This window comes from Fukomys damarensis, unplaced genomic scaffold (genome assembly GCF_012274545.1).
Source record: "Fukomys damarensis isolate Sample0158 unplaced genomic scaffold, DMR_v1.0_HiC HiC_scaffold_9, whole genome shotgun sequence".
In the NCBI taxonomy this organism is placed as follows: Eukaryota; Metazoa; Chordata; class Mammalia; order Rodentia; family Bathyergidae; genus Fukomys; species Fukomys damarensis.
In genome coordinates this window covers 2,777,003-2,800,780 of record NW_022900921.1, presented here as the reverse complement: position 1 = coordinate 2,800,780, position 23,778 = coordinate 2,777,003, and the positions used below count along the sequence as shown (strand labels likewise).

Here is a 23,778-nt window from a genome sequence, read left to right as displayed (position 1 = left end):
CTGGGATCTTGTACCTTTACATGCCAGGTCTTGGTTCTCATTTTTTCCCCTTGTCCCCACCCTCCCCTCCCCTCCCCACCCTTCAAACACTTTAATTCCATTTTAGGCTGGCATCTTTAATTTACCAGTCTTCCTGGCCTTAGCCTCTCAAGTTCTGGGATTATATGTGCCATGACACTGAGCTAAATTGTTTTTTCTAGAGTTATATTTTTAGGATTTTGATCTTCTGAGATTTTAGACTTTAGGGATTTTGATCTTTTAGAATTTCAACATTTGGGAATATGGAATTCAAAATTGTGTCTTTCTGGATTATGACCCAAGCCCTTTTTTGCTATGAATTGATTCTATTAGTTAGACACTTTCCTATGTGGGATTTCATTCTTGTAGTTCAGGCATTCTGTAAGCCCCTGAGTTGTGGGCCTACACGAAGCTGTGAAGTGGGAAAGACAAACCCAGACTCATAATATAGATATATTATATCCCAGTGAAGTGAACGATGGTACTGGCTTTCTGAGGTGGGAGGGACCTGGTGTAGTCTGTATGTTTCCTAATGACTGGTTATTTTTTGCAAAGAGAAGACTTGTTCATGTGGTTGGTCTCTTGCTGACAGGTTGGACACTGAAGAGTACCAGTAGCTAAATAGACCTTGAGTGGAGGGAGGAGTTCATACTACTAGGCCCATGTGCAGCCTTTGTCTCATGGTCATCACGGTTCACACCATTCATGTACTCACTGTACCAGTTTGTTTTCTTGTTTTGTTTGTTTTTGTTATTTTTTAAACTGGATCTCACTATGTAATTGAGGCTGGCCTTGAACTCACTATGTAGCCCAGGCTGGCCTTGAACTCCTGCCTCAGCCTCTAGAGTGCTGGAATCACAGGCATGCACCACCATGCCCAGGTCACTACACTACTTTGTCATCTTGGTTTTTCAGTGTCTCTTTTCTATATTTGATGTTGTTGTTGTTAACATAGATTGAAAAAAATCTTCACACTGTTTGCCCATTTCTTTCTCCCAGGCTTTTTTTTTTTTCCTAAACTGCATTATCTCCATTCAGCAGGCTTTAGCTGGTGGTTGGTACTTTTGCCTCACAGAGTTTCAACCAGGATCATTCTCTTAGTTCCAGTCAGTTGGTAGGTGGGCTGGCCTAAGATGGCCTCACATATGTGGTGCCTAGGTGCTTAGCCATGTGGGCTTGCTTTCTTTCTAAAACTAACTTGGGCTCCTTTGGAATATTGGTATTCTCAGGGTAGAAGTAGCTTTGTGGCCATCTTTGGAAATAAAGTTTATATCAGTCACTTCATTTGCTATTTTCTAAAGCTTTGCAGACCATTCTCATTTAGTGTGTTGTGTGTGTGTAGTCATTTATACACTTAAAAATCTTTTTCACTGTCATTTTAGTAAGGCTTTAGCAGAGATGTTTGCCTGTTTAATTGGCCATTATAAACTCTGGAATCAGAATGTTTAAATTTTTTAAAAGGGCTGGGGATGTAGCTGAGTGGTGGTGTGTTTGATTCAATCCCGACTACCGCAGAAAAAAAAAGAGAAAAGGGTAAGGAGGGAGAATTCGTATAGTTTCATATGCATTAATGAGTTTTTAGTTTTTGGTGGTGAGTAGAGGCCACTGGTCTTGTTTAGGAAGAGTTCTTGTGTGAATGGAAGGGAAACTCTTTCTTACCCTTTAAAATCTTCTGTAATCCAGAGGTTTCATGGCTCTTTCATAGTTAACAGCTCTCTATAGTAAATAGTTGTATGCTTAAAAACTGGTTCATGGGGTAACATTGTATTTTTTAAAGTGTGTTTAAAAAATAACTAAAATTTTCTGTCCCACAGGATTTAAATATTATTTATTCTTTTCTTCATGGAATGGAAATATTATCAAATCTCAGGGAACATCAGCTGAGGTAAGTACAATGCATGTTTAATAGCTTGTGCTGTGTAATTACTCCCATTTATTCACCAAATATTTGTTAAATTCTCTTTATATTCTTTCTAGTGGGTTGTTTTTTGGTACTGGGGATCGAACTCAGGTCCTTGCACTTTCAAGTCGGGCAGCAGCACCGCTGAACTAAATCCCCAGCCCTTCTTTCTACTGTTTAAAGCACTTGGAATATACAAATGAAATTAGATCCCTAGAATCTTGGAGTGTTTATTCTTGTGGGAGATGGTTTTGGAGTTGGGGAAAAACACTGACAATAAAAATTGTATATTATACCCCTTAATGATAAGCACTGTGAGTACAATAAAGCTTGGTGATGTAAAGTGAACTGATTACGAAGCTATGTGAGTTGAGATTGTTAGATCGCTAAAGATGACAGGAAGGAGCCAAGGACAAGAAACAGGGCTTTGATATTTAGAACATAGTGAGAAGAGAGAGTTGTGGAAAATGAGTTTGGATAGGTCGTTGCCAGGGGCAGGTCATTTAGGAACTTCTATAGGATAGCCATAGGAATTTGCATTTCTTACCTCAATTTTTCTTAGGCCCTGGGAATTTAAGCAAGTAGTGCTGTATTAAGCTGCAGTTTGTGTTTTATAAAGTAAGAATAATGATATATTTGTTTCAAAAATTAAATATTTGAAGCAAAGCCCAGTGTTCAGTGTGTGCTGATTAATGAAAACATAGAATCTGTTTTCATAGTTTGTATTGATATTATGCCAAATGCTTAAGATGAGCTTGCCGTCATATTAAAGTGGAAGGAGCAAGACAAGACCCTTGAGTGGGTATAAATTCCTCTGGACAGGACCCAATAAACTTTCTGAGTTTCATTTTTCTTTTCTGTAAAGTGGGCTTTCTGACTTGCTTATCTTACCTTTTTGTAATTATATTTGTAAAAACACACTAGAATGCTGTGAAGTACTAAAAATTGTGATTTTTGTATAACATTTTAATTAAACATGTTTTCTTTCCAAGAACCAATTTTCCAGTTGCTCTTCATGAATATTCTTAAAGTCTAAATGTTTATAGACCAGATTCCTAAACTAAAATTATTTGGAATGAGATGATCTGTATAACATAATTCATATGTTAGTCTGTATTACATGTATACATCAAGAAGAAAGACAAACCTGGGAATTAGGGCAGTTAAAATGCAAGTAGATGTATATGTTAAGAGTTTTTGTTCATATGTGCATGCCTCTTCTCAGTGAGGATGCAATAATAAACCAGATAAATTATATTTTTTCAATAAAAAACATTAGTGTAAATTGACAGACTTTATAATGTATATGTGACTATTATAGTTGATGTCACTTAATATTACCTAATTGCTTTTATAAAATTTTCTAAGTATGAAATTTAATGAAAATTTCTTGTAGAGCTGATTATTTTCTGTTGATTTAATTATAACAATTTTCAAAACAAAATAACATTCAAAAACTTCTCTTTTTTAAATCGTTAGATTAATGTCTACAAGAGCACGGTATGAGAGATACAGTGGCAATCAAATTCTTTTTTGGTAAGTATGTCTGTAATTAGCTTAAATTTGTAATCTTTGTGCTTATTTTATTCTAGAGTGGTTTTTATAGAACAAATTGAAATACATTCTTAAACTGTGAAATATACATAGAACATACAAAAAATGTCCAGTAAAGCAAATTTTAATAAACAGATATACCTATGTAACTATTGTTGTTAGTAAAAATATAGAACATATCAGGCTTGCCACAAGCCCTAATCAGCTCTGTTTTGGAAAGATAATCAGTTCTAATTCTGTCACCATAGATTATTTTTGCCTCATTTTGAACTTCTTGGAGATGGAATCTTTTGGTCTGGCTTTTTTTACTTAGTAAACATCTGTCTATTCTTTAATGTTTTTTGTCTATTCTTTTTCACTGCTGTGTGATACACATTTGTGTGAAAATAGTCTTTATTTGTTGCACTGTTACATACTTAGGTTACTTGCAGTTTTTTACTATTGTGAATAATTTCTGTGGGCATTTTTGTTCTTTTCTCTTTATGCCCTTTTTTATTGATTGTTGTTGGGCATTTGCCTAGGAATAGAATTATTGGAAGTTTGTATGTTCAATTTTGGAAGATTCTGGCAATTTTATATAATAGTTGTACTAGTTTTAGTAAGTATTAGCTGTATATAGTAAGTTCCAATTACTCTACATCTTTCACACCACCTAAAATGGTCAAGGGTGTTTTTTTTTGTTTACTTGTTTTGGAATTTTAGCTGTTTTGCTGATTTCATTGTCTTACTGTGATTTTGTTTTACATTTTTTTTTTATTAACAATGATAAATGATTTTCATGTTTTTATAGACTTCAGATACCCAAAATCCTGATTCAAGTTTTTGACCATTTTTCAGTTGGGTTGTGTCTTTTGTTTCAATTAATTTGTAAAAATTCTTCATGAATTCTGAATCAGAATTGTTTGTTGGATATATTGTACTTACTGCAAATACTTCACTCACTGTGCAGTTTTTTTTCTTTTTCACTCTGTTTTGATAAGGTATCTTTTAAGGAAATTTCTGACTTCTTCAGCTTTCCCCCTTGTGATGAGTACTTTTCATGTCCTGTTAAAAATCCCAATCTTTTCCATCCTCAAATTTGTGAAGACATGCTTCTGTCTTTGCATTAAAAGTTGTGGTGTTCTGCTTTTCAAATTTAACTCTCCAGTGCATTTTAGTATTGACTTTTTTTATGGTGTGAAGCATAATTCATGACTCATCTTAATTTAAAAATATCCACTATTTTAAGATAAATATATTAATTACATGCAAACACAAATAACATTGTATATTTTGTGAGAAACCATTTCTTTACAAATGAAAAAAGTTATATTTTGCAAATCTAATACCTGGTTGACATTAGACTCTCATGCCTTCTTCAATCTACTGTGGGTTTGTTTTTGTTTGTTTGTTTGTACTGGGGATCAAACTCAGGACCTTGTGCTTGTGAAGCAGGCAGTGGCACCACTGAGCTAATTCCTGGGCCCTGTGATATATTTTTTTAAATGGAGATCTGACTTTATACAGAGAAGAGGTTGGAAAAATTAATATTTTAGTAGCCTTTTCAGATAATTTGGATATTCGTATTTGATACAGTATTAAACTTGTTTCTTACATGTTAGTTACAACATGCAATCTGACTCTTTTAATCAGTGAATTTATTAATATTCTGTTGCATTAAAATCTTGGTCTTTAATTGGAAAGCTGAGGCAGGAGGATCAAAAGTTTCGGGCCAGCTTGAGCAACTTAGTGTAACCCTGTCTCAAAATAAAAAGGGTTGAAGATGTAACTAGCTTAGTGGTAGAGTATCCCTGAGTTCAATTCCCAATTCCAGGGGAAGGAGAGGTATATTGATTTATCTTGTACTTTGCATGAGTCATTTACCACTCATAATTTTGTGACAGCATGTGTTGGTCATTTGGGGAATATTGATGGTACTGTATTGTATAATTTTCTAATTTGGGCATATTTTTAAACAAATTATAAAATGTGAAGGCTGGGGATTTAGCTCAGAACACAAGGTCCTGAGTTTGATCCCTGGTACCAAAAAAAATGGGACATTTGTTCATTTTCAATATTGGTTTCGAAAAGCTTGGGAAAGTGTGAAGCTCAGGATTAAATACAAGTTTTCTAAAATTGAAAATTTTTACATGTAATCATTGACATGGTTTGTTATTTATCCCTAGGGATGTTCATTTGACCAGCACCATTTACTAGAAAATTCTTTTCCCTTGATACACTCCAGTGACCACTTTAAGCTTATACATATACATACATATTTTTTCTCTGTATTTTGCTTATTGGTTTATTTCATGCCAGTTATGCCCTCTCTTATTCTACATATATTGACATTTCATAGCACATGTTTTCACGCATGTATACACACAAAAATCTGTTGGATAACTGTTGGCTTTGGCTATTGAAGCTAAATTATTTTAGAATTGACATTTTTGTAAGTACATCTTTATAAATATCTTTCAGTCTGAAAATATGTACATTCTTTATTTGATTATGTTTAATTGTTCATATTTAAGCATATTTTTGATGCATAGCCTAGCAGTTTTTTCTTTAAAAATTTTAAATTGTTTTTCATATTCTGACTTCTGCGTATGTTGAAGACTCAGCAATCAAATGTTATTATTACTCCTTTGCAGTTAACATTTTTTTCCTCCAGCTGCTACTGAGATAATTTTTTCTTTGCTTCTCAGCAGTTGTGTCTAAAGTTCCTAGGTGTGATTTCTTTTGGATTTACTTTGTTCACAGTCTGTAAAACTAATTTATTCTGTGATTTAGTATTTTGTCACCAGATTTTAAAATCCTTAGTTAATATTTTTTCATTATTGCTTTTTCTTGTTTCCCTTCTTTCATTTTGTCCCTACTTTGTTTATACAATTTTCCACCCTTTTTTCTCTGTTCTCCTATTTTCTCTGACTTATTTTCTGATTCACAGATTCCATGTCCTATTGTTCTTAATATTTTATATTAAGTTCACCATTTGAATCCTTAATTTTTAATTGTTTGGGATTTTTTTGGGTTTTTTTTTTTGAGCCTGGGTCTCACTATGTAGTGAGACTGACCTGGAACTCACTATGTAGCTCAGGCTGGTCTAGAACTCACAGGGATCCTCCTGCCTCAGCCTCCCGAGTGCTGGGATTACAGGTGTGCGCCACCACGCCCGGCTTTAATTGTATTTTTTAGTTCAGATTTCCATTTCTTTTTTATAGATCTCAGTATTTAGGTCAAGATCTCTATCTGCCACTGTTAAAGTTTTAATCTGTCTTCCCATAGAAAGTATTTAGAGTTTTGTTTCATTTTGTTTTGTTTTTGGCAGACAGAATATACATAGATGTCTTGATGCAGTTGAGAATGCTGTGTGAAAAAGATAATAAATTGAGGGTTTGGATGAGGAGAGGGATATCTAATATTTGAAGAGAGTAGACTGAATGGACCCAGAGATAATTATGGTTGCTAGGCAGCTCCAAAAGCCTAGATGTGATGGTTGTTTTTTCTCATCTGCTGTGTTCTGCTGCTGGGATAGAAGCAGAATAGTGAGGAAGTTGGATTTATCTAGCCTACTAGAACTACATGAGAATAAGGACAGTTGAGGGAGTGTTTGCAAAGGAATGATAATGGTAATTTAATATGGAGTTTGTATTGGCTACAGAAAAGAGATGGTAGGCTCATTGGACAACTAGATTATGAAAGTCTGGATAATAGAATGAGTAAGAAAGAATGGAAGCTTGGACTTTAGATTATGAAGGTGTTATAGTTACTGCTGATGCAAGATCACTGGTGACTGACCATGAAAGTGCTGTCTGAAAGGAAGTAGAGGGTAAGATCTTAAAAGAAGAGATCAAGAAATTGAGAATTCATCGTATCAGGTGGATTAATATTCATGTCATTATTAAATCTGTCAAAAATAATATTGAAGTATTTATAAGCCAGGAATTAAAACCTATAAGAAATGAGAGGATTGACCCTTGCTGTCTGTAATTGGTTGTGTCAGAGGCCACAAAGGGTATGATCTGGTGTCCTAAGCTTCAAAGCTGTAATTTTTATGAAAAAGAATGGTTTAAAATGGTTTAATTAGGTATAAGGAGAGAACACTGACTTGTCTCTAGCTTTATTGGTAGGAGGAGTGTATGAGAGAAAACATCTACAATTTTAAAGTAGTAGTAGAGGAAGCAGCATCCTCAGAAAATACTGAGAGAACACCTTGAGAGTTTAATGGATTTTCCAGATGTCAGACTGTGAGTTCCAGAGAAACAGTGGTTGGATGTTAGGAGTGAAGGAGGATTAGGAGGAAGATTAGTCAGAAACAAATCTGTCTAGAACCAAGTGGTCATTTAAGACTTGGGGATGAAGGTTGACATGAGAGACCTTGGTTTTTTTGGTGCCTGATATAGGAATAAAAGACATATTAACATTTTTCTTTTGAGTGGCTGGTATTTCCTTTATCTTAGAGATGAGTAAGATCTTCTTTAGAAATTAATGTGTCTGTAAGTTTCCTTTCATTGGTTTTACAAATTTACAGTGAAGGAAATTTTGAGGAATGTTTTTCTTAAAATGTGTATGTGAGTGTGTGTGTGTGTGTGTGTGTGTGTGTGTGTGTGTGTGTGTGTGTGTTTGGTACCAGGGATCTCAAACTCGGGACCTTACGCTGGCACGACAGGCAGCAGCACCGCTGAGCTAAATAATACCTAGTCCTAAAATGTATAATTTTCCTTAAGTGTTTTCATCACTGTGCCTGGTTATTAAGACTTAAAAGGCTTAATGAATATAAACTTGAACCACGGTAAAATTTAGGACTTTACTGTTTAGCATAACATGTTAGCATTAACTTCTAGCAATGAGTACTAAAGAGGGAAATCTGAAAAACTAGAGCATTTGGTAAAAGTGATTGAGTTGCATGAAAGTTTATACAACATTAGGCAAAAGTTTTGCTTACAAGTCCTTTAAAATGGCTTAAAGTGGCTTTAAGTGAGAATTATTTAAATCCAGCTGCTAGAGACTCATTTAGCTTATGAAATTGTAAATTATGTACAGATGTAAATACTTTAGGCAATGTGCTGAATTTCCCAAATTTCCAAGCATTATTACTTAATTTTTAATGACTTGCAGTGTTTACAGAATATCTACATACATGTAAACATGTGTATTTACTTATTTATTTAAACAGTTCAGAAACTATTGCCAGATGTTGGTATATCCTGCTTTCTGGATCTGTACTTGTGAAAGACTCCATGGTCTTACCTCCTTGCAGGTAGGTATATATTAAGTTCATAGCACATAAGACAGGCAGAGTTAACGTTATAACCATTCTGTCTTGTATATTAAACCATGTAAGATGTGTATTTTCTCTCTGTAGCTGAAAGGTGCTTTCACTTTCCTTGCTCCATCAGAAATATTTGACAGAAATCCGCTTATATTTCATATTTAATCAGTTATGTGACTTTGGACCAGTTTTAATTTTCTCTATAAAGCAAGAATAATAATAGTACCTAGTAATGAAGTTTTAGCAAATTCTTTCTACTACCCACCACTCTCAGCAGAAGTCTATAAGGGGTCATAATTGTAAAGCCAGATAGTATGATTTCGTATTTCTGCTCTATTAATACTTGGACAAATTAATTTCTTTGTACCTGAGCTGGCTTGCTTTTAAAATGGGTATAATATTTTAACTATTTTTACAAATAAAATATATATTGGTTCTTGGTTATTTAGTCTTTTGGCTGTTCTTCCTGTAGTTGTAGGACTCATATAGTGGATTTGTACTGAGTTAGCCACTGAGACAGATAAAATAAACACAGTTGATAGTACCTCCAGTTATATTTTAGAATTAAGTTTTTTAAAATATTTTCTTACTTCTGCTCTTACAAGTGGTCAGAAATTTGTTATAAAGGCTTCCTAAGCCAAGTGTGATGGGTGTGTGCCTGTTAGCACTTGGAGGGGTGAGGCAGGAGGATCACAGCAAGGTTGAGGCCAACCTGGGCTACTTTAGTGTGCTAAAGGCCAGCCTGAAATACATAAGAGACCCTGTCTCGAAAAGCAAAAACAAAACATTTTGTAGCTGTAATTGAGCAACAGTAATTCACCATTATGTTGTGATGAAGAAAATGAAATTTAACTGTTTTGAATGGTGTTAATGTAGATTTTTAAAAGGCAGTCATAGTGTGCATATTTGTAACCATCATGAACTTTATAGCAAACATTGATTACACAAATTTAATTTTTATATTAATGATTCCAGCTAGAGGATTTGTATTTTTGACATGAAAGTTACTTGCTATAGGTTATTGTAGGGTGAATATTAGGAAGGATTAATGAGTCAGTACAGGTAAACTAATTATAATAATGTTTGACATATAGTAAGCATTAAATTTTTGACTTCTGATAGCAATGATTCTAACAATAGCAATGGGATTTGAATGTTAGGATACTAACAGAATATCATCAGTACTTAGTATAAAAGAAGTATGTGGGGGTTTAGTTCAGTGGTGCTGCCGCTTGCCTCGCAAGTGCAAGGTCTTGAATTTGATCCCCGGTACCAAAAAAAAAAAAAAAAGTAATAGTAGCATTTTAGTTTATAGAAATGGTAGTCTACTGGGTTGCCCTTGACCATAGCTGGTCCGTACTAATCTGGTCACTGCTGGTAAGAACTGGAAGGGAACTGCTGAGGTGTACTGGCAAGCAGGGGAGCCACCCCACCCTCATCCCTTCCTTGCTCAAGGTGCAGACAGACCCTAAATATGGGCAAAAGGGACAGGAAACCCACCCAACTGCAAGTCATTTGTACTTTCATAACCCTCTAGCACCCTCTACTGACAAAGTTTTAGCGTGTCCACTAGACAAAGAAGAGCATTTAGAGAATTCACATTCTCTGTTCCAAAGTAAAACAATGAAGGGAAGTTTTAAAGCTGAGAACCGGGCCATTTGGTGTTGATGGGAAGTGAATAACAGGCATAGTTGACTCCCTTGGCTACTCAGTTTCCATGTGATTGCTATTAAATACATTTGAAATTATTTTCAACAAACAAAACAACTTTTTCTACCTAATAAGATACAGCTTTCCTTCGCAAAAGTGCAGTTCTTACCTGCTGCCCAAAAATCAATGCATAGCATCAACTGTCATTGTTAGCTGTGTTCATTGTATATCCCATTATAATTTCTCTGAATGTTCTAAGGACCACCTTATAAAAGTTTCCTTTTATAAGGGATTTGGCTCAGTGGTTCTGCCACCTGCCTTAGAAGCACAAGGGCCAGAGTTAGATCCCCAGTACCAAAAAATTAAAAAATAAAAATAAAAGTTTGCTTTCAACAATTTGTATATAAAATAAATATGGGGAAGCAAAAGAAGAAAATAGTTCATATATAAATCAAATCAATGCAATGAGCAAAGAGAAAATATGAAAAGCTACTACAGTCCTCATTTCTATAGTTGGTCTTAATTCTGTGGTGGTGACCTCTGGCTCTTCTTTCATTACTCATTCAGTATTTCTGCCATTAGCTGAAACACTAGCTGCTCTGCGTTCTTTACTGGATGGTGGGAGCAAAACCTTCATTTCTAAAGTATTCTCAATTGTCCTGCCTTTTTTTTTTTCTTTTTTTGCTCACTGGCTCGCTCTTTCTCCCTCTCTCCTTCCTCCTTCTGACCCCTCCTTTCCCCTTCCCCATGTTTTGTTAATGTTATTTTCTAATAAACTTTACTAGTGGACATGGAAGTACTGCAAGGAGCATGAGGGCTCACATCTGCAGTCCTCGCCCTCAGGGAGGCTGAAGCAGGAGGATTGTGAATTTGAGCCCAGTCTGGGCAGTAGCTTAGCTTAGCAAGACTCTGTCACAAAATAAAAATAAAAGGGCTGAAGATCTGCTTGGTATGAAGGCTCTGAGTTCAGTCTCCAGTATTGAAGGAAAAAACAAAACAAAACCTAGAATCACTATTTCATAGATTTCTCAGAAATTCTAGAGGTCTTCGTTGTTATTCTCCTGTTGATCTTTACAAGAAGCTATGGAGATCATTCTTAGTTGCCACTTTGAACAAAATATTTCATTTTGAAATAAATGCAGCCTTTTCCTGTAGTTAATTTATTTTTAGTTTTAGCAAAATCTGACTAGCTCAAGAAAGCAAAGACTTAAAATTAAATTTGGTTTTTAAATAAAATGTAACTGGATGTATTTGTTGAAATGTTCATTTATGTAGCAAGTAAACATTTGACTGAGTATCATCTCTATAAAACACTGTCATTTGGGGTGAGAATACAACTTTAGACTGGGATTGGCAGTGAGATGTTAGAATGTCTGTCTCATGTCAGGTGTTCTGTACTAGTCTTCGGGGATGGGAAAGGTGAAAAATAATAGCTTTGTTCATTTTCTAAAGACAATGTTTGGACAGAGTAATAAATTCATTCCATTAAAAAGTCAAGATAGTAAAACAAGTGGTACTTCAGAAAATATTTTCACTTTTATTGTCCATATTGCACAACTGATGTGCATAGATAACCACTTTCTATCTTTTCCTTATTTATCACGTTTATGGCTGATACTTCCATAAGAAAATAAAGACCTAGCAAGAGAAAAGCATGTAAATTTATTTAATAAAAGTTTTACGTGACATTGAAGCCTTCAGATATGATGAACTTAAGACGCAAGCTGCATTTTTATGCTGATGCTAGTGAAAGAAATGGCTGGCTATGGAGAAGCATGATTGGACAAAATAGGAATATGATTTAATGGTAGTAAACTGGGGGTAGTTCATCAAGACCTGTTTGTTCAGATCCCTTTCCACGTGTCTGCGTTCATTCCTCCTGGATGTGAGGAAGGACACAAAGGTCTTCAATGGCTAAGGGAAGAGGTAAGAGAATAGCCTTCCTGGATTTTATGGCTTGTTTCAGGGAGGAGTTATTTTATTTTCAGTGACCACCTTGAAAGGAGAGTGAGAAAAGGTTAATTTCTTGCTTCTGTGGTCCTCTCATTCCTTTACTTCAAAATAGCATGCCAGGGTATACTGAGCCCCATCAATAATTTGTATGTCTTTCCAGTTATTTTTTTAAATATCCAAACAAAAAAAAAATTCTCATTTCTGGTACAAATGTGACAGAAAAGTACAGGTAACACGAATCTACATGTTAATGAGTGATTATATGTTGAACATTTGTCTAATCACTATCCAGATTGAGAAATTTGATATTGTTGGCAAACAGCATGCATGTAGTTTTCCCTTATAAGATCACCATTTTTCTAAATTATAATGTGTAGTGTTTTGGTCTGCAAATATGTACATCTTAACCTTATAATTTGGTTTTGTTTACTTTTGAGCTTCGTAGGAATGTAATCATAATGTAATTCTTTTGTGTATGTCTTTGGCTCAACATTGTTTCAGAAACTCATCCATGTCGTTGTGTATATTAGTCCCTCTGTTTAGTAGTTTCATTTGCGTAGTGGAGCACTTTTATTGTAAACATTTTTGTATATTAGATGTCCAGGTGCTTGTGTCACTGTTGAGAATATCTAGCAGGAAATGGTTGGCTTGCAAGATATCCTATATTCAGCTTTCATGAATAATTGTAGTTTTATTCCAAAGTAGATTTATTAGTTTACAAACCTACCAGCAGTGTGTGAAAGTTCCTATTGTTTCATATCTTCACCAGCACTTAATAGTCTTTTGATTCTTAACTTTTTGATTGGTTAATTTCATTCTTTTGAGCCTATAGTGCTATTTTATTATAGTTATGATTTGCATTTTACTGATTGCTAGTGAGTACAGTTTCATTAGAATCACTTGTTTTTGTAGTCTCTTCAGGTCTGTTTCTCACATTCCTAGTGAGTTACCTGTGTGTAACTGAGATGTAAAAAATTACTTGTATATTCAGAATAAAAATCCTTACTTGATTATTTTTGTGAACATGTTTTCATTCCTTTCCCCTCCCCTCCCTCACTCCCTCCTCCCCGAATCTAACTCAGGACCATGTTTTATTTACTTATTTATTTATTTTTATTTGGTACCAAGGATTGAACTCTGATCTTTGCACTTTCAAGGCAGGCAGTGGAACCACTGAGTTAGATCCCTTAACCCTTAACTCAGGACCTTGTACTTGCCAGGCAGGTGCTCTGCCACTGAGCTACATCCTACCCCACTTGCTTTGTTGATTATTTTTGTTCCAAATATCTTTTACTTATTCTGTGACTTGTCTTATTCTTTTAGTAATATTTTTTGGTTGAACACAAGTTGTTAATTTTTATTTAGTTAGTACAATTTATTGATCTTTTCTGTGAGATTCAGAAGATATTTTTCTTCATTACTTTATAAAATTTTTCTTGTTTTGCTTTCACATTTAGGACTGTAGTCTACCTGAAATTAATTTTTGCACGTGGTATGTTGGATGATATCAGTATGGATACCTCTGTGTTATTTTCCTGTTCATTTAGTACCACCTTTTTTATAACTCTGCATATGTCAATTTCTGCACTCCTGATCTGCTCTCTTACTGCTCAAATACTGTACTGATGTAATTACTGGAGCTTTATAATTTGTTGCAGAGGCAAGAGAAATCTCTTTCCCTTACTGAATTGAATATGAATTTGAGAAATGCACTGACAATCGGTTGATAGGACAAAAGGCAGATAAATTTATTTATTTGTGGGTTGTTTTTTTGTGTTTTTTTTTGTTGGTACCATGGATCAAACTCGGGTCCTTGCAGTTTTGAGGCAGGCGGTGGAACCACTGAGCTAAATCCCCAGCCCCAGATAAATTTGTTTATGTGCATAGGAGCGTAATAGGATGGTGAGCACCCAACATCCCAGTGAGATTCAGAGGCTTTACTTACCCTTCATAGTGTAGAGGGAGGAGTGCTGCTGCTATAGGCAGTTTCAGAGGCAGAGTGAATGATTCTTGAGGGAGGAATGGGCCCTGGAACAGTGCTCATTTGAGCTCCGAGTGATGTTGTATTTTGAGTCACTTTTTTCTGTAATAGTTTAATCTTTCTTTATAGATATGTATTGTTCGTATGCATACTGATGTCATCAGTCTTTTAGTGTAGCTATTTTTGTCCGCATGAAGTGGTTTTAATTTTTATTTTCCTGATTATAATGAAGTTAATCACTTTTCTTGTGCTTGTTGGCCATTACTTTCTCTGTTTTTATTTTCAGTGAATTTTTTTTTTTTTTTGGTTTTTTTAGACAGGGTCTCACTATGTAGTTGAGACTGACCTGGAACTCACTATGTAGCCCAGGCTGGTCTCGAACTCGCAGCGATCCTCCTGCCTCAGCCTCCGTAGTGCTGGGATTACAGGCATGCGCCACCACGCCCAGCCTCAGTGAAGTATCTTTGAACTTGGGGGAACTGTTTTAATGTTGGGGTGTTTGTCTTTATTATTATTTTTAAAATTTTCAATATGCTTAAGATACAGGCTGTCATTTCTCATTAATTTGGTAGGGATTTTTATTTTAATGCTGTCTTTCAGTAAATTTGAGAGTTAATTGACATATACAGTATTAAACTGCATGTGTTTATGCTATATAAATTGCTAAAGTTTTGATATATGTAACCACCTGTTAAAAAGCGCTATTAGAAAGTATAAACTTCGGTTACTATTAGATACTGTAAAACCATTCCTGTCTTTCCTTTTTTTTCCTTACCCGTCAAGTAATTACTGTTTATTTAAGTCAATGTAGGTTAGTTTTTATATTTTCTAGAGTTTATGTAAGAGAAAGCTCACAGTATGTATTCTGGTCTGGCTTCTTGTACGAAGCACTCAAATAGTTCCGAGGAACTCAAATAGTTAATGAGCGAAAGTTTTTATTTCAGTATATCAGCTGATAAATTCAGTAAGAGCAATAAAGATATAAAATGCCTATTTCAGTAGACTTAATAACATTTTTTATCTAGGTACTGATCAAAAATTAACGTGAAGAGAAAGTAGAGAAGAAATTCTATAATGGGTAAATCAAATTGAATTTTCTGAAGGTGCTCACCAAGTTTAACACTGTTAAAAAAAAAGGGAGACAACCAGATCTTGGTGCAAGATCCAGTATGTTAAGTGAATGAGGACAGAGTAAAACATTTTCGTGAGTCTGTTTTTCCATTATATGGTACTTCTCAGCAGGATTCACTGCATTTTTTTTTATCACAGCTTGTAAAGAAATGAAAGAAGACTTCTAGATCTGTTTCAGAAAGTGGCAAAAATGATGGATAAGATTGTTTGAAACCAAGGGGAATATTTTGAGAGGAAGTAATGGCAGTGGAATAGTTTTTAAAATGTAACCATCCATGGTATTTTTTTTTAATCATACCATATATTCTGAATTGGTGATGGAAGAGTCCAGATGGGCAGGGGGGGCAGGTCTCACTATTCAGTCCAGGGTGGCCTTGAATTCAAAGCCATCCTCCTGCCTCACCTCAGCTTTCTGAGTGTTGGGATTGATTATAGGCATGTGCCACCATACCTGGTTCTAGATTTTTTTAAATGTCCTCTGTTTCTTTGTATATCATGTTGATATTTATCTCTTTTTTTGTGTGTGTGTGTGTGGTTTTGTTTTCTTTTTTTGAGACAGGGTCTCACTATGTAGAGACTGACCTGGAACTCAGCATGAGCTCATGCTTTTCTCAGACTCACAGTGATCCTCTTGCCTCAGCCTCTCCTGAGTGCTGGGATTACAGGTGTGTGCCACCATGCCCAGCTTTATCTCTCTCTTTCAACACCTAGAGCATACTTAGAAATACCTGTTTTCATTTTCTTGTTTGTTGATCCCTTCTTAGAGTTCTGGGTGTGTTCCTACTGATTGGTTTTTCTCTGCGGTGTGGATTATAGTTTTTTTTATTCCTGTGCTTGCCTATTTTGCTGTTGTTTTCTTGGATATCGAACGCTGAATTTCATTTTAATACAGCTCTAGCTATTGTTACATTTCTTTGGGTAGTTAGTGCTGGGTTTTGTTCTGCCACATAGTCTAGCCAATTGCAAGTCATTTGATTGTTTCGAGACTTATCTTTTAAATGTGTGTGTGCGCAACTAGAGTTGAACTAATATGTCACCTTTCTAAGGAAATACCATTTTGAGAACCCTACCTCATGGGCTTTTGACTTTGGCTTTTAGGTTTGTTTTTATATATGCACAGTACATCACTCACCTAGAGTCAAGAGAACTTTCTGAAGATAGCCCACAGTGCATTTAAGAGCAGCTCACAAATGCACTGTCATGCTTGTTTGTTTTTTCTCCCCATCCCCCTTCTCTCTCCCTCTCCCTCTCCCTCCCCTGTTTGTGTCTTTCTGATACTCTGCAATGCAGATTCAAAGCACTTTGCTTTGTCCTGTTACCCACACCTGTGAGACTCTTGTCATTTCAGCTCACATCTTCAGGCTTTGTTAAGGTTCTTTCTTCTCATGTTAGGGCCTAGAGAGTGCCTGTAGGTACAAAATGGGGTTATTATAGTGATTATGTTGCCTTTTTGTTTTTTTCTTAGGAATCATTGCTCTGTCCTGCTTTCTAGGATGTCAGAACTTTTGGGGCTGGAGATTTAGCTCAGTAGTGGGCCCGGGATGTAATGCAGTGACACCAGGTCTGCCTTGTAAACATAAGGTCCTAAGTACAATCCCTGGTACTGGGGAAAAAAAAAAACACCGTTTATTTCATATACCGTGTTTGGTCTCATGTATCAGGTAATATAAGAATATGAGGAAGCTGAAAAGTAGTTCATATGCTTCACAAGAAATAAAAGTGATGAGTTATGTTCAAGATGTGATCGTATATGGGTTTTGATTAGAATTATGTTATAAACTATTGTCTATAACTGTACTTTGTAGAAAATTGTTATTTTTATTACACTGAGCCTTTATAAATATTCTTTGTCTCTTTCTTAATTTAAACACTATTTCCAGTCCATGAATAAAGTTGTAAAATTTTCTTTATAAATGACTTCTCTGTTTAAGGTTTTCCTGTCTCTCTCTCTCTCTCTCTCTCTCTCTCTCTCTCTCTCTCATTTTATTTATTTATTTATTTTTTGGTATTTTATATTTGCTTTTGTTATTTGTGGGATTTTTCTATTGCTTATTTTGGAGTATCGTTTTATTTAGACATTGTTTTAAAATAATTTGCCATGGTACTAATTTGAAATACTGTAATAGTTTAAACTGCTTTATAGATTCTTTAAGCACAGTGTGTATTTTGATACCCTTTGTATTCCAAGTTTTAAAAAATTGTTCCATTTTTAAAAATTATCTTTTAAAATGAAAACATTATCTTAATGATTGCTTTCTTTTTTTATTTGTTAGATATTTATCTAAAAATACTCTTATTTTCCTTTAGTGTTGATCCAGCTTTAGTTTTTTTCCAAAGAGATAAGTGATTGCATTGCTTTATTTTTGAGCCATCTTTGTATTTAATTGTATTAAATTTACTTGAATATTAGTATTTTTAAAGTTTTAAAATATCTTTTCTAATACAATAATTTGTTTTTTAAAAAATTTTATAGTTATGGTGTCACTATCAGGTGTGTTTTCCTTTTAATTCAATATATATTGACAGATGTGCGTTTTTTTTTTGTTTTGTTTTGTTTTGTTTTTGAGAGATGGTCTCACTGTGTAGTTGAGATTGACCTGGAACTCACTATGTAGCCCAGGCTGATCTCGAACTCACAGTGATCTTCCTGCCTCAGGCTCCCGCATACTGGGATTACAGGTGTGTGCCACCATGCCCGGCAGATGCGCAAAATTTAATGTTATGCAAGTATCTTATATAACCACTTTTAGGGACTAAAAACAGCAGTTCAAAAAAAATTTTCATATGAAACTATACTGGGGTGTTTTATATCTGGACAGCTAAGAGGAAAGATTTTGTACTTGCTTTTTTTCTTTTAAGAAAAATCTTAGTAGTAAGAGAGCGATCAGAATTTCTTGGTTAACATCTCCTGGTTTTTTATTGTTTATTTTTTCCTATATTGCTATACTTATAACTTCTGCTAAAGAAATTGTTTTTCTGTTTTTATAGTTTTGGTAAGCAGTTTGGAGGAAAAAGAGGATGTGATTGTCTTGTATTAGAGCCTTCAGAAATGATTGTGGTAAGAATTTTAAAGAATGCTGAATTGTTTATTGATGTGCTTCGGTTTCAACTTTAATAGGCTTTAAACATTCAAGGCAGTTCCATTACTATGCCTTCTAGAGATTTTAAGTAGAATCAGAACCATAACATGTTTATACATTTTCATCTTAAAACTATTTCTGAACCTTGAGATAATGTGAAACATGATATAGTTACACATAACATATTCCAGATTTGGTGATTCCTTTTACCCATTTCACCAGAAAATTAAAATAAAGGTTTTGTAAAAGGGACTATGATTTTCAAGTGTTCTCTTCTTTTTTACTAAATTTAGTCAGTAGACTTTGAACAACTGAAGTCTCTGCCCTTGACTAGAGGGAAACAGGTAGAGAGAAATAGTGATATCCAGGTAGATCCAAGTATAAAACAACCTGGAACTTTGTGTATTTGCTTTTTAGTTATTTGAGACAGGTTTTCATTTAAGGATTATTCTAGGAATTATTCTTTTTTTTTTCTTCCTAAGACAGCTAGGTAGTTGGTGTAACTTTAGAATATCCGCTTTTTATTAAGCATTAGCAGAATTAAGAACACTACTACCTTTTACCTTTTTCTAAGATGACCTTACTAGAAAATCACTGTCTTGTTTTCATCTTGTGTAGATGATCGTATCCTGTAATTTGATTTGAACTGTTGAGAAATGAGGCTGAATTCTAAATGAAGCCTTTAATGTCAATGCTCAAAGCTAGGTCAATTTTCCATTTCATGATGCTCTAGTCAAATTGACATCTTCAAGTAGTTTTCTCATCCCCAAACTGTATCATCTATATAACCATAAATGTACTCTCCTAAGTTTTGTAAAAACAAGTGAAATTTAGGCTCCTACAAATAAAAAATTATATCTTAGTTTATATCTCCCATGGTACAGTAGACATCCTTATCCATGGAGGATACATTGTAAGACCCTAGTGGATGCCTGAAACTGTGGATAGTTTCAATTGTGGATAGCCCTATACCTATATAGATAGTACTGACTCCTGAATTCATACTTTGATAAAGTTTAATTTATAAATTAGGCCCAGTAAGAGATTAACAATAATTACTAATAAAGTAGAGCAGTTATAACTATATACAGTGGACCCTCGAGTTACAACTGGCCTGGCATATGAACAATTTGGATTATGACTGGAACTTTAGTTTTAACTTACAACCCAAATGCTGGCTGCTTGTGCTTCCAGATGATCCCAGGTACCGATTTAATGCCTAAAGAGTTATGGGGGGTACAGTATGACAACTTTTCCTATATAGGGTTGAAAAACCCTGGGCTAGTGTCTCTAAGGACACAGATCTGCCTGTATACAGGAAAGAGACTTTGAAGGCTGAATAGAGGAGCCTTAGCCTTCAGTTGACCACCTTGAGTTACAATCAGCACTTGTGAATGAATTGAGTTTGTAAGTCAAGGGTCCACTGTACTGTATTAAAAGTGAATATTTTCTTTGAAAATATTTCTTGCTTTTTGTTATATGATGGTAACTGAGTTTGTGGAAAACAAAATGAAAGCTTGGTGAGGGGAAGCACTTCTATACTGCAGAGAGCGAACTGCATAATAAGTACTAAGTGAGCTTTGTAGGGCCTCAGCATTCTTTCTTTTAAACACATGTATTTAGGAATACATCAAGAAAACTTCCCAGGTAAAATTAGTGTTTTAAATTTTTTTTATCTGATGTATTTTGTATTTCTCATATTGTATGGGAAAACAAAAATGCCTTTACTTCAGTGTTCTCATATATGTTATGTTTTAAAAGTTATTATGGATATTTTATGTAATTTTATTTTTTCCTGGTACCAGGGATTGAACTCAGGACCTTGTACTTGCAAGGCGTATACGCTGCCATTGAGCTAAATCCCTAGCCAAATAATTTTTGATATATAAGATTGAAGAAAAGAGAAAAAAATTGCAAAAATCATTTCTAGTATAAGATGCTATAGGCTCATCTTATACATTCGCTGTCCCAAACCTGAAGTAGCCTTTTCTCTGATTAGACCTGCTTGCTTTTGAGAGACAGAAGTATTTAGAATCCAAGATCAGCTGTCAGTTGTGCTTATTGTTCCAGGTGTTCCATTGCTTCTAGGATCTCTCAGTGAAGAAAGTTAGGAAGTATACACACATACACACAGACATGCTTATATTATTTAAATTTTTCTTTTTCTTCATTTTTGTTTCCTGGGTATTCTTAAGCTGGTCTTAAGTTCACTATGCAGCCCAGGCTGGCCTTAAACTCAGGCTGATCCTCCTGCCTCAGCTTCCTGAGTGCTAGAGTGCTGGGATCACAGACACGTACCACCACACTCAGCAATAAAAATTATTTTTTAATATCTGTAAATCTATTGTAAAAATCCAGTTTATTTTGGATTTTTTAGTACCCAAAAGAATAGGAAACATATATCTGTGTAAAATCTTGTATACAGATACATATACATTCACAATGTCCAGAAAGTAGAAACAGCCCAGATATCTTATCAGCTGGGTGAACTGATAAACACAATGTCCTGTGTTTTGTTCATAGTATTGGTACTTGCCTCAAGGTGATTGAACCTTAAAAGTATTATGTTAAATGAAAGCAACCAAACCCAAAAAGGTCACCTGTTACGGGATTCCATTTTTATGAAGTAGTCAGAATAAGGAAATCCAGAGACAAAAATAAGATTAGTGGCTATCAGGGTCTGTTGAGAGAAGAATGAGAAATGAATGTAAGTGGATACAGGTTTTTCTTTACAATGATAAAAATGCCCTAAAACTAGATAGTAGTGCTAGGTATACATGTTTGCAAATATTTGAAAAGCCACTGAAATGTACATTTTAAAAAATGTTAATTTTATGTTGCCTCATTTCAAAAAAGATAAATGAGAAAGAAAACAGGACGAAGGGCATCATAAAAGATTTAACCATAGAGGTAACCACTAGGAAAAAAATACAGGTCCAAGAATACATATATCACAGTAGAATAAATGCGGCAAATACAGGGCTGGGGATTTAGCTCAGTGGTTCCACCACCTGCCATGCAAGCTCAAAGTCCTGAGTTCAATCCCAGGTATCAAAAAACAATAGCAAAAACAAAATATGGTGGTTATAAAATGTCACCACAAAATTGAGCAAAATCATCAGTCATAACAATAAATGCAAATGGACTTCATCTACCTAATTATTAAGACAAAGATTATCAGTTTGACTCAAAACGTGCAGTTTGATGCCAACCATGTGCTTTGATTTGAGAAGATAAAAGAAAAGTATTGGATGATGGTATGTGCAAAAGATGAAAACAGAAAGAGGACAGATGTAATTTTGGGGTTTCTTTTGGGAGGAGTGGTTCTAGGGATTTAACCCATCAGCTTCACTCTGAGCTGTGGGAGTGATGAAAAAAAATAGGATGGTGATTTTTTTCCACATATATCAAGAATATTATATAAATATCTTAGTAAAAAAGTTATCAGATTAAATTTTAAAAAACATAAATATGCCAAAAAACATTCGTGCAAATGTAAGACTTCAGAAGGATTCAAATTATGAAAAAAGATATACCATATAAGCAATAACTAAAGGAGATCTAGTATATCTCTATTATCAAAGTAGACTTTAAAGCAAGGAAAGTTTTTTGCGTGATTTTTGAGACAGGGTCTGGTTTTTTGAGCTCAGGCTGGGCTCAAACTCAAGATCCTCCTGCTTCTTTGCCTCTTGAGTAGTGCTGGGATTACAGGCATCTACTACCATGCTCATCCAGTTCAAGGAGCATTATTTGAGAATGTTATTACATAATGATAAAAGTCATTATTGTTGAGGTTAAATGGTTCTGAACTTTTACATAACAAATATATACAGCTTTGAAATCTATACAGTAAAAATTGTCATTAATAAATGACGAGGGCCGGGGATTTACATCAGTGGTTCCATTGCCTGCCTTGCAAGTGTGAAGGCCTTCCGGTTTAATCCCCGATACCAAAAGCAAAATAAAATAAATGATGAGATTTTAATGTATCTCTAAAAGCATCTTAGAAAACAAGCATCAGAAATAAATGATGTTGATATGAACCTGATCATTTATACATTTTACCTAAATATCCACACACAAAGTGCTATCCATATGAACAACAGAATACATCTATTTTTCAAGTGCTTAATTTTCCACGTGGTGGGACATAAGCAGATGTTTAAAACATTTCAGAAGTTAAAGTTGAGAGTTTCCCATCTCTATGAAATTAATTTAAAAACAACTTTAAAAATCGCTAGAACAAACTACAGTTTTTGAAATTCAGACTATACATCATTTGTCAAAGAAGAGTAACTGTGGAAATTAGGAAATGTTTTATCTTAATGAAGAGGATAGCCCAGAATGTATGGAATTGAGCTTAATCCTTCCTTACTGTGTACTTAAGCCTTAATGATTTGTGGCGAAATGCTGGTAGTTGCTAAATTAAGTACTCATTTCAGAAAATTAGAAAGCAGTATACAAAAGGAAATGAGAAGGTAAGAAATAATGAACATAAGAATTTAAAAATTGTAGATTGGGCCAGGGATTTAGCTCAGCGGTTCGGTTGCCTGCCTCGCAAGCGCAAGGACTCGAGTTCGATCCCAGGTACCAGAAAAAAGAAAGAAAAAAAAATTGTAGACAATAGCTGGATGTGGTGGTGCCCTCCTATAATCCTAGCACTCAGGAGGCTGAGGCAGGAGGATCACTGTGAGTTCGAGACCACCCTGGACTACATAGTGATTTCCAGGTCAGTCCCAACTACATAGTGTGACATCCTGTCTCAAAAAAAAAAACACTTTTTTTTTATAGACATTGACATAAAAAAAACATTTAAACTAGGATCCACAGAGGCAACAAAAGTTGGTTCTCAGAAAACACTAATAAAACTGATAAACCTCTGGCAAAACGAATCAAGAGCAAAACAGGCATAACCAATAATAGCAACTAGGATGCATGCATTACTAAAAATCCATCATACATTTTAAAAAATGATAAAGGATATCATGAAAAACTTGTACTGAAGTTGGCAGATGTACATGAAAAATCTGCATGAGCTTATATCTAGAAAAGTAAATCTATAGTTGCATACCTTTCCAACTAGAAATTCAGACCACTGTAGCATTCCTGGTGAATTTTTCCCAAACTTTTAAAGAAATAAGATATAAACTAGTAGAAAATGGAGTCAAATCCTTAACCTCTTGTGTTGGGGGTGGTGTTACAGGGATTGAATCCAGGGTCTTCGCACTCCAGACATCCCCAGTATCTCTCCTCCCCC

General features: G+C 34.8%; 1 protein-coding gene across 10 annotated transcripts in view; it reads left to right on the top strand.

The window, feature by feature from the left end:
- Positions 1 to 23,778, top strand: part of Rapgef6 (Rap guanine nucleotide exchange factor 6) — a 206,915-nt gene that overhangs the window by 20,434 nt on the left and 162,703 nt on the right. For 8 of the 10 annotated variants that reach the window (XM_033761546.1, XM_033761552.1, XM_033761549.1 and 5 more), the window contains exons 2-5: positions 1,833 to 1,903; positions 3,398 to 3,454; positions 8,631 to 8,714; positions 18,430 to 18,499. In XM_033761546.1, the coding sequence (XP_033617437.1) occupies positions 1,866 to 1,903; positions 3,398 to 3,454; positions 8,631 to 8,714; positions 18,430 to 18,499 (249 nt within the window). In that variant the 5' untranslated portion in view covers positions 1,833 to 1,865. Of the gene's footprint in view, positions 1 to 1,832; positions 1,904 to 3,395; positions 3,455 to 8,630; positions 8,715 to 18,429; positions 18,500 to 23,778 lie in introns of those variants that run through there. The other 2 variants (XM_033761547.1, XM_033761548.1) reach the window with 2 other exon arrangements.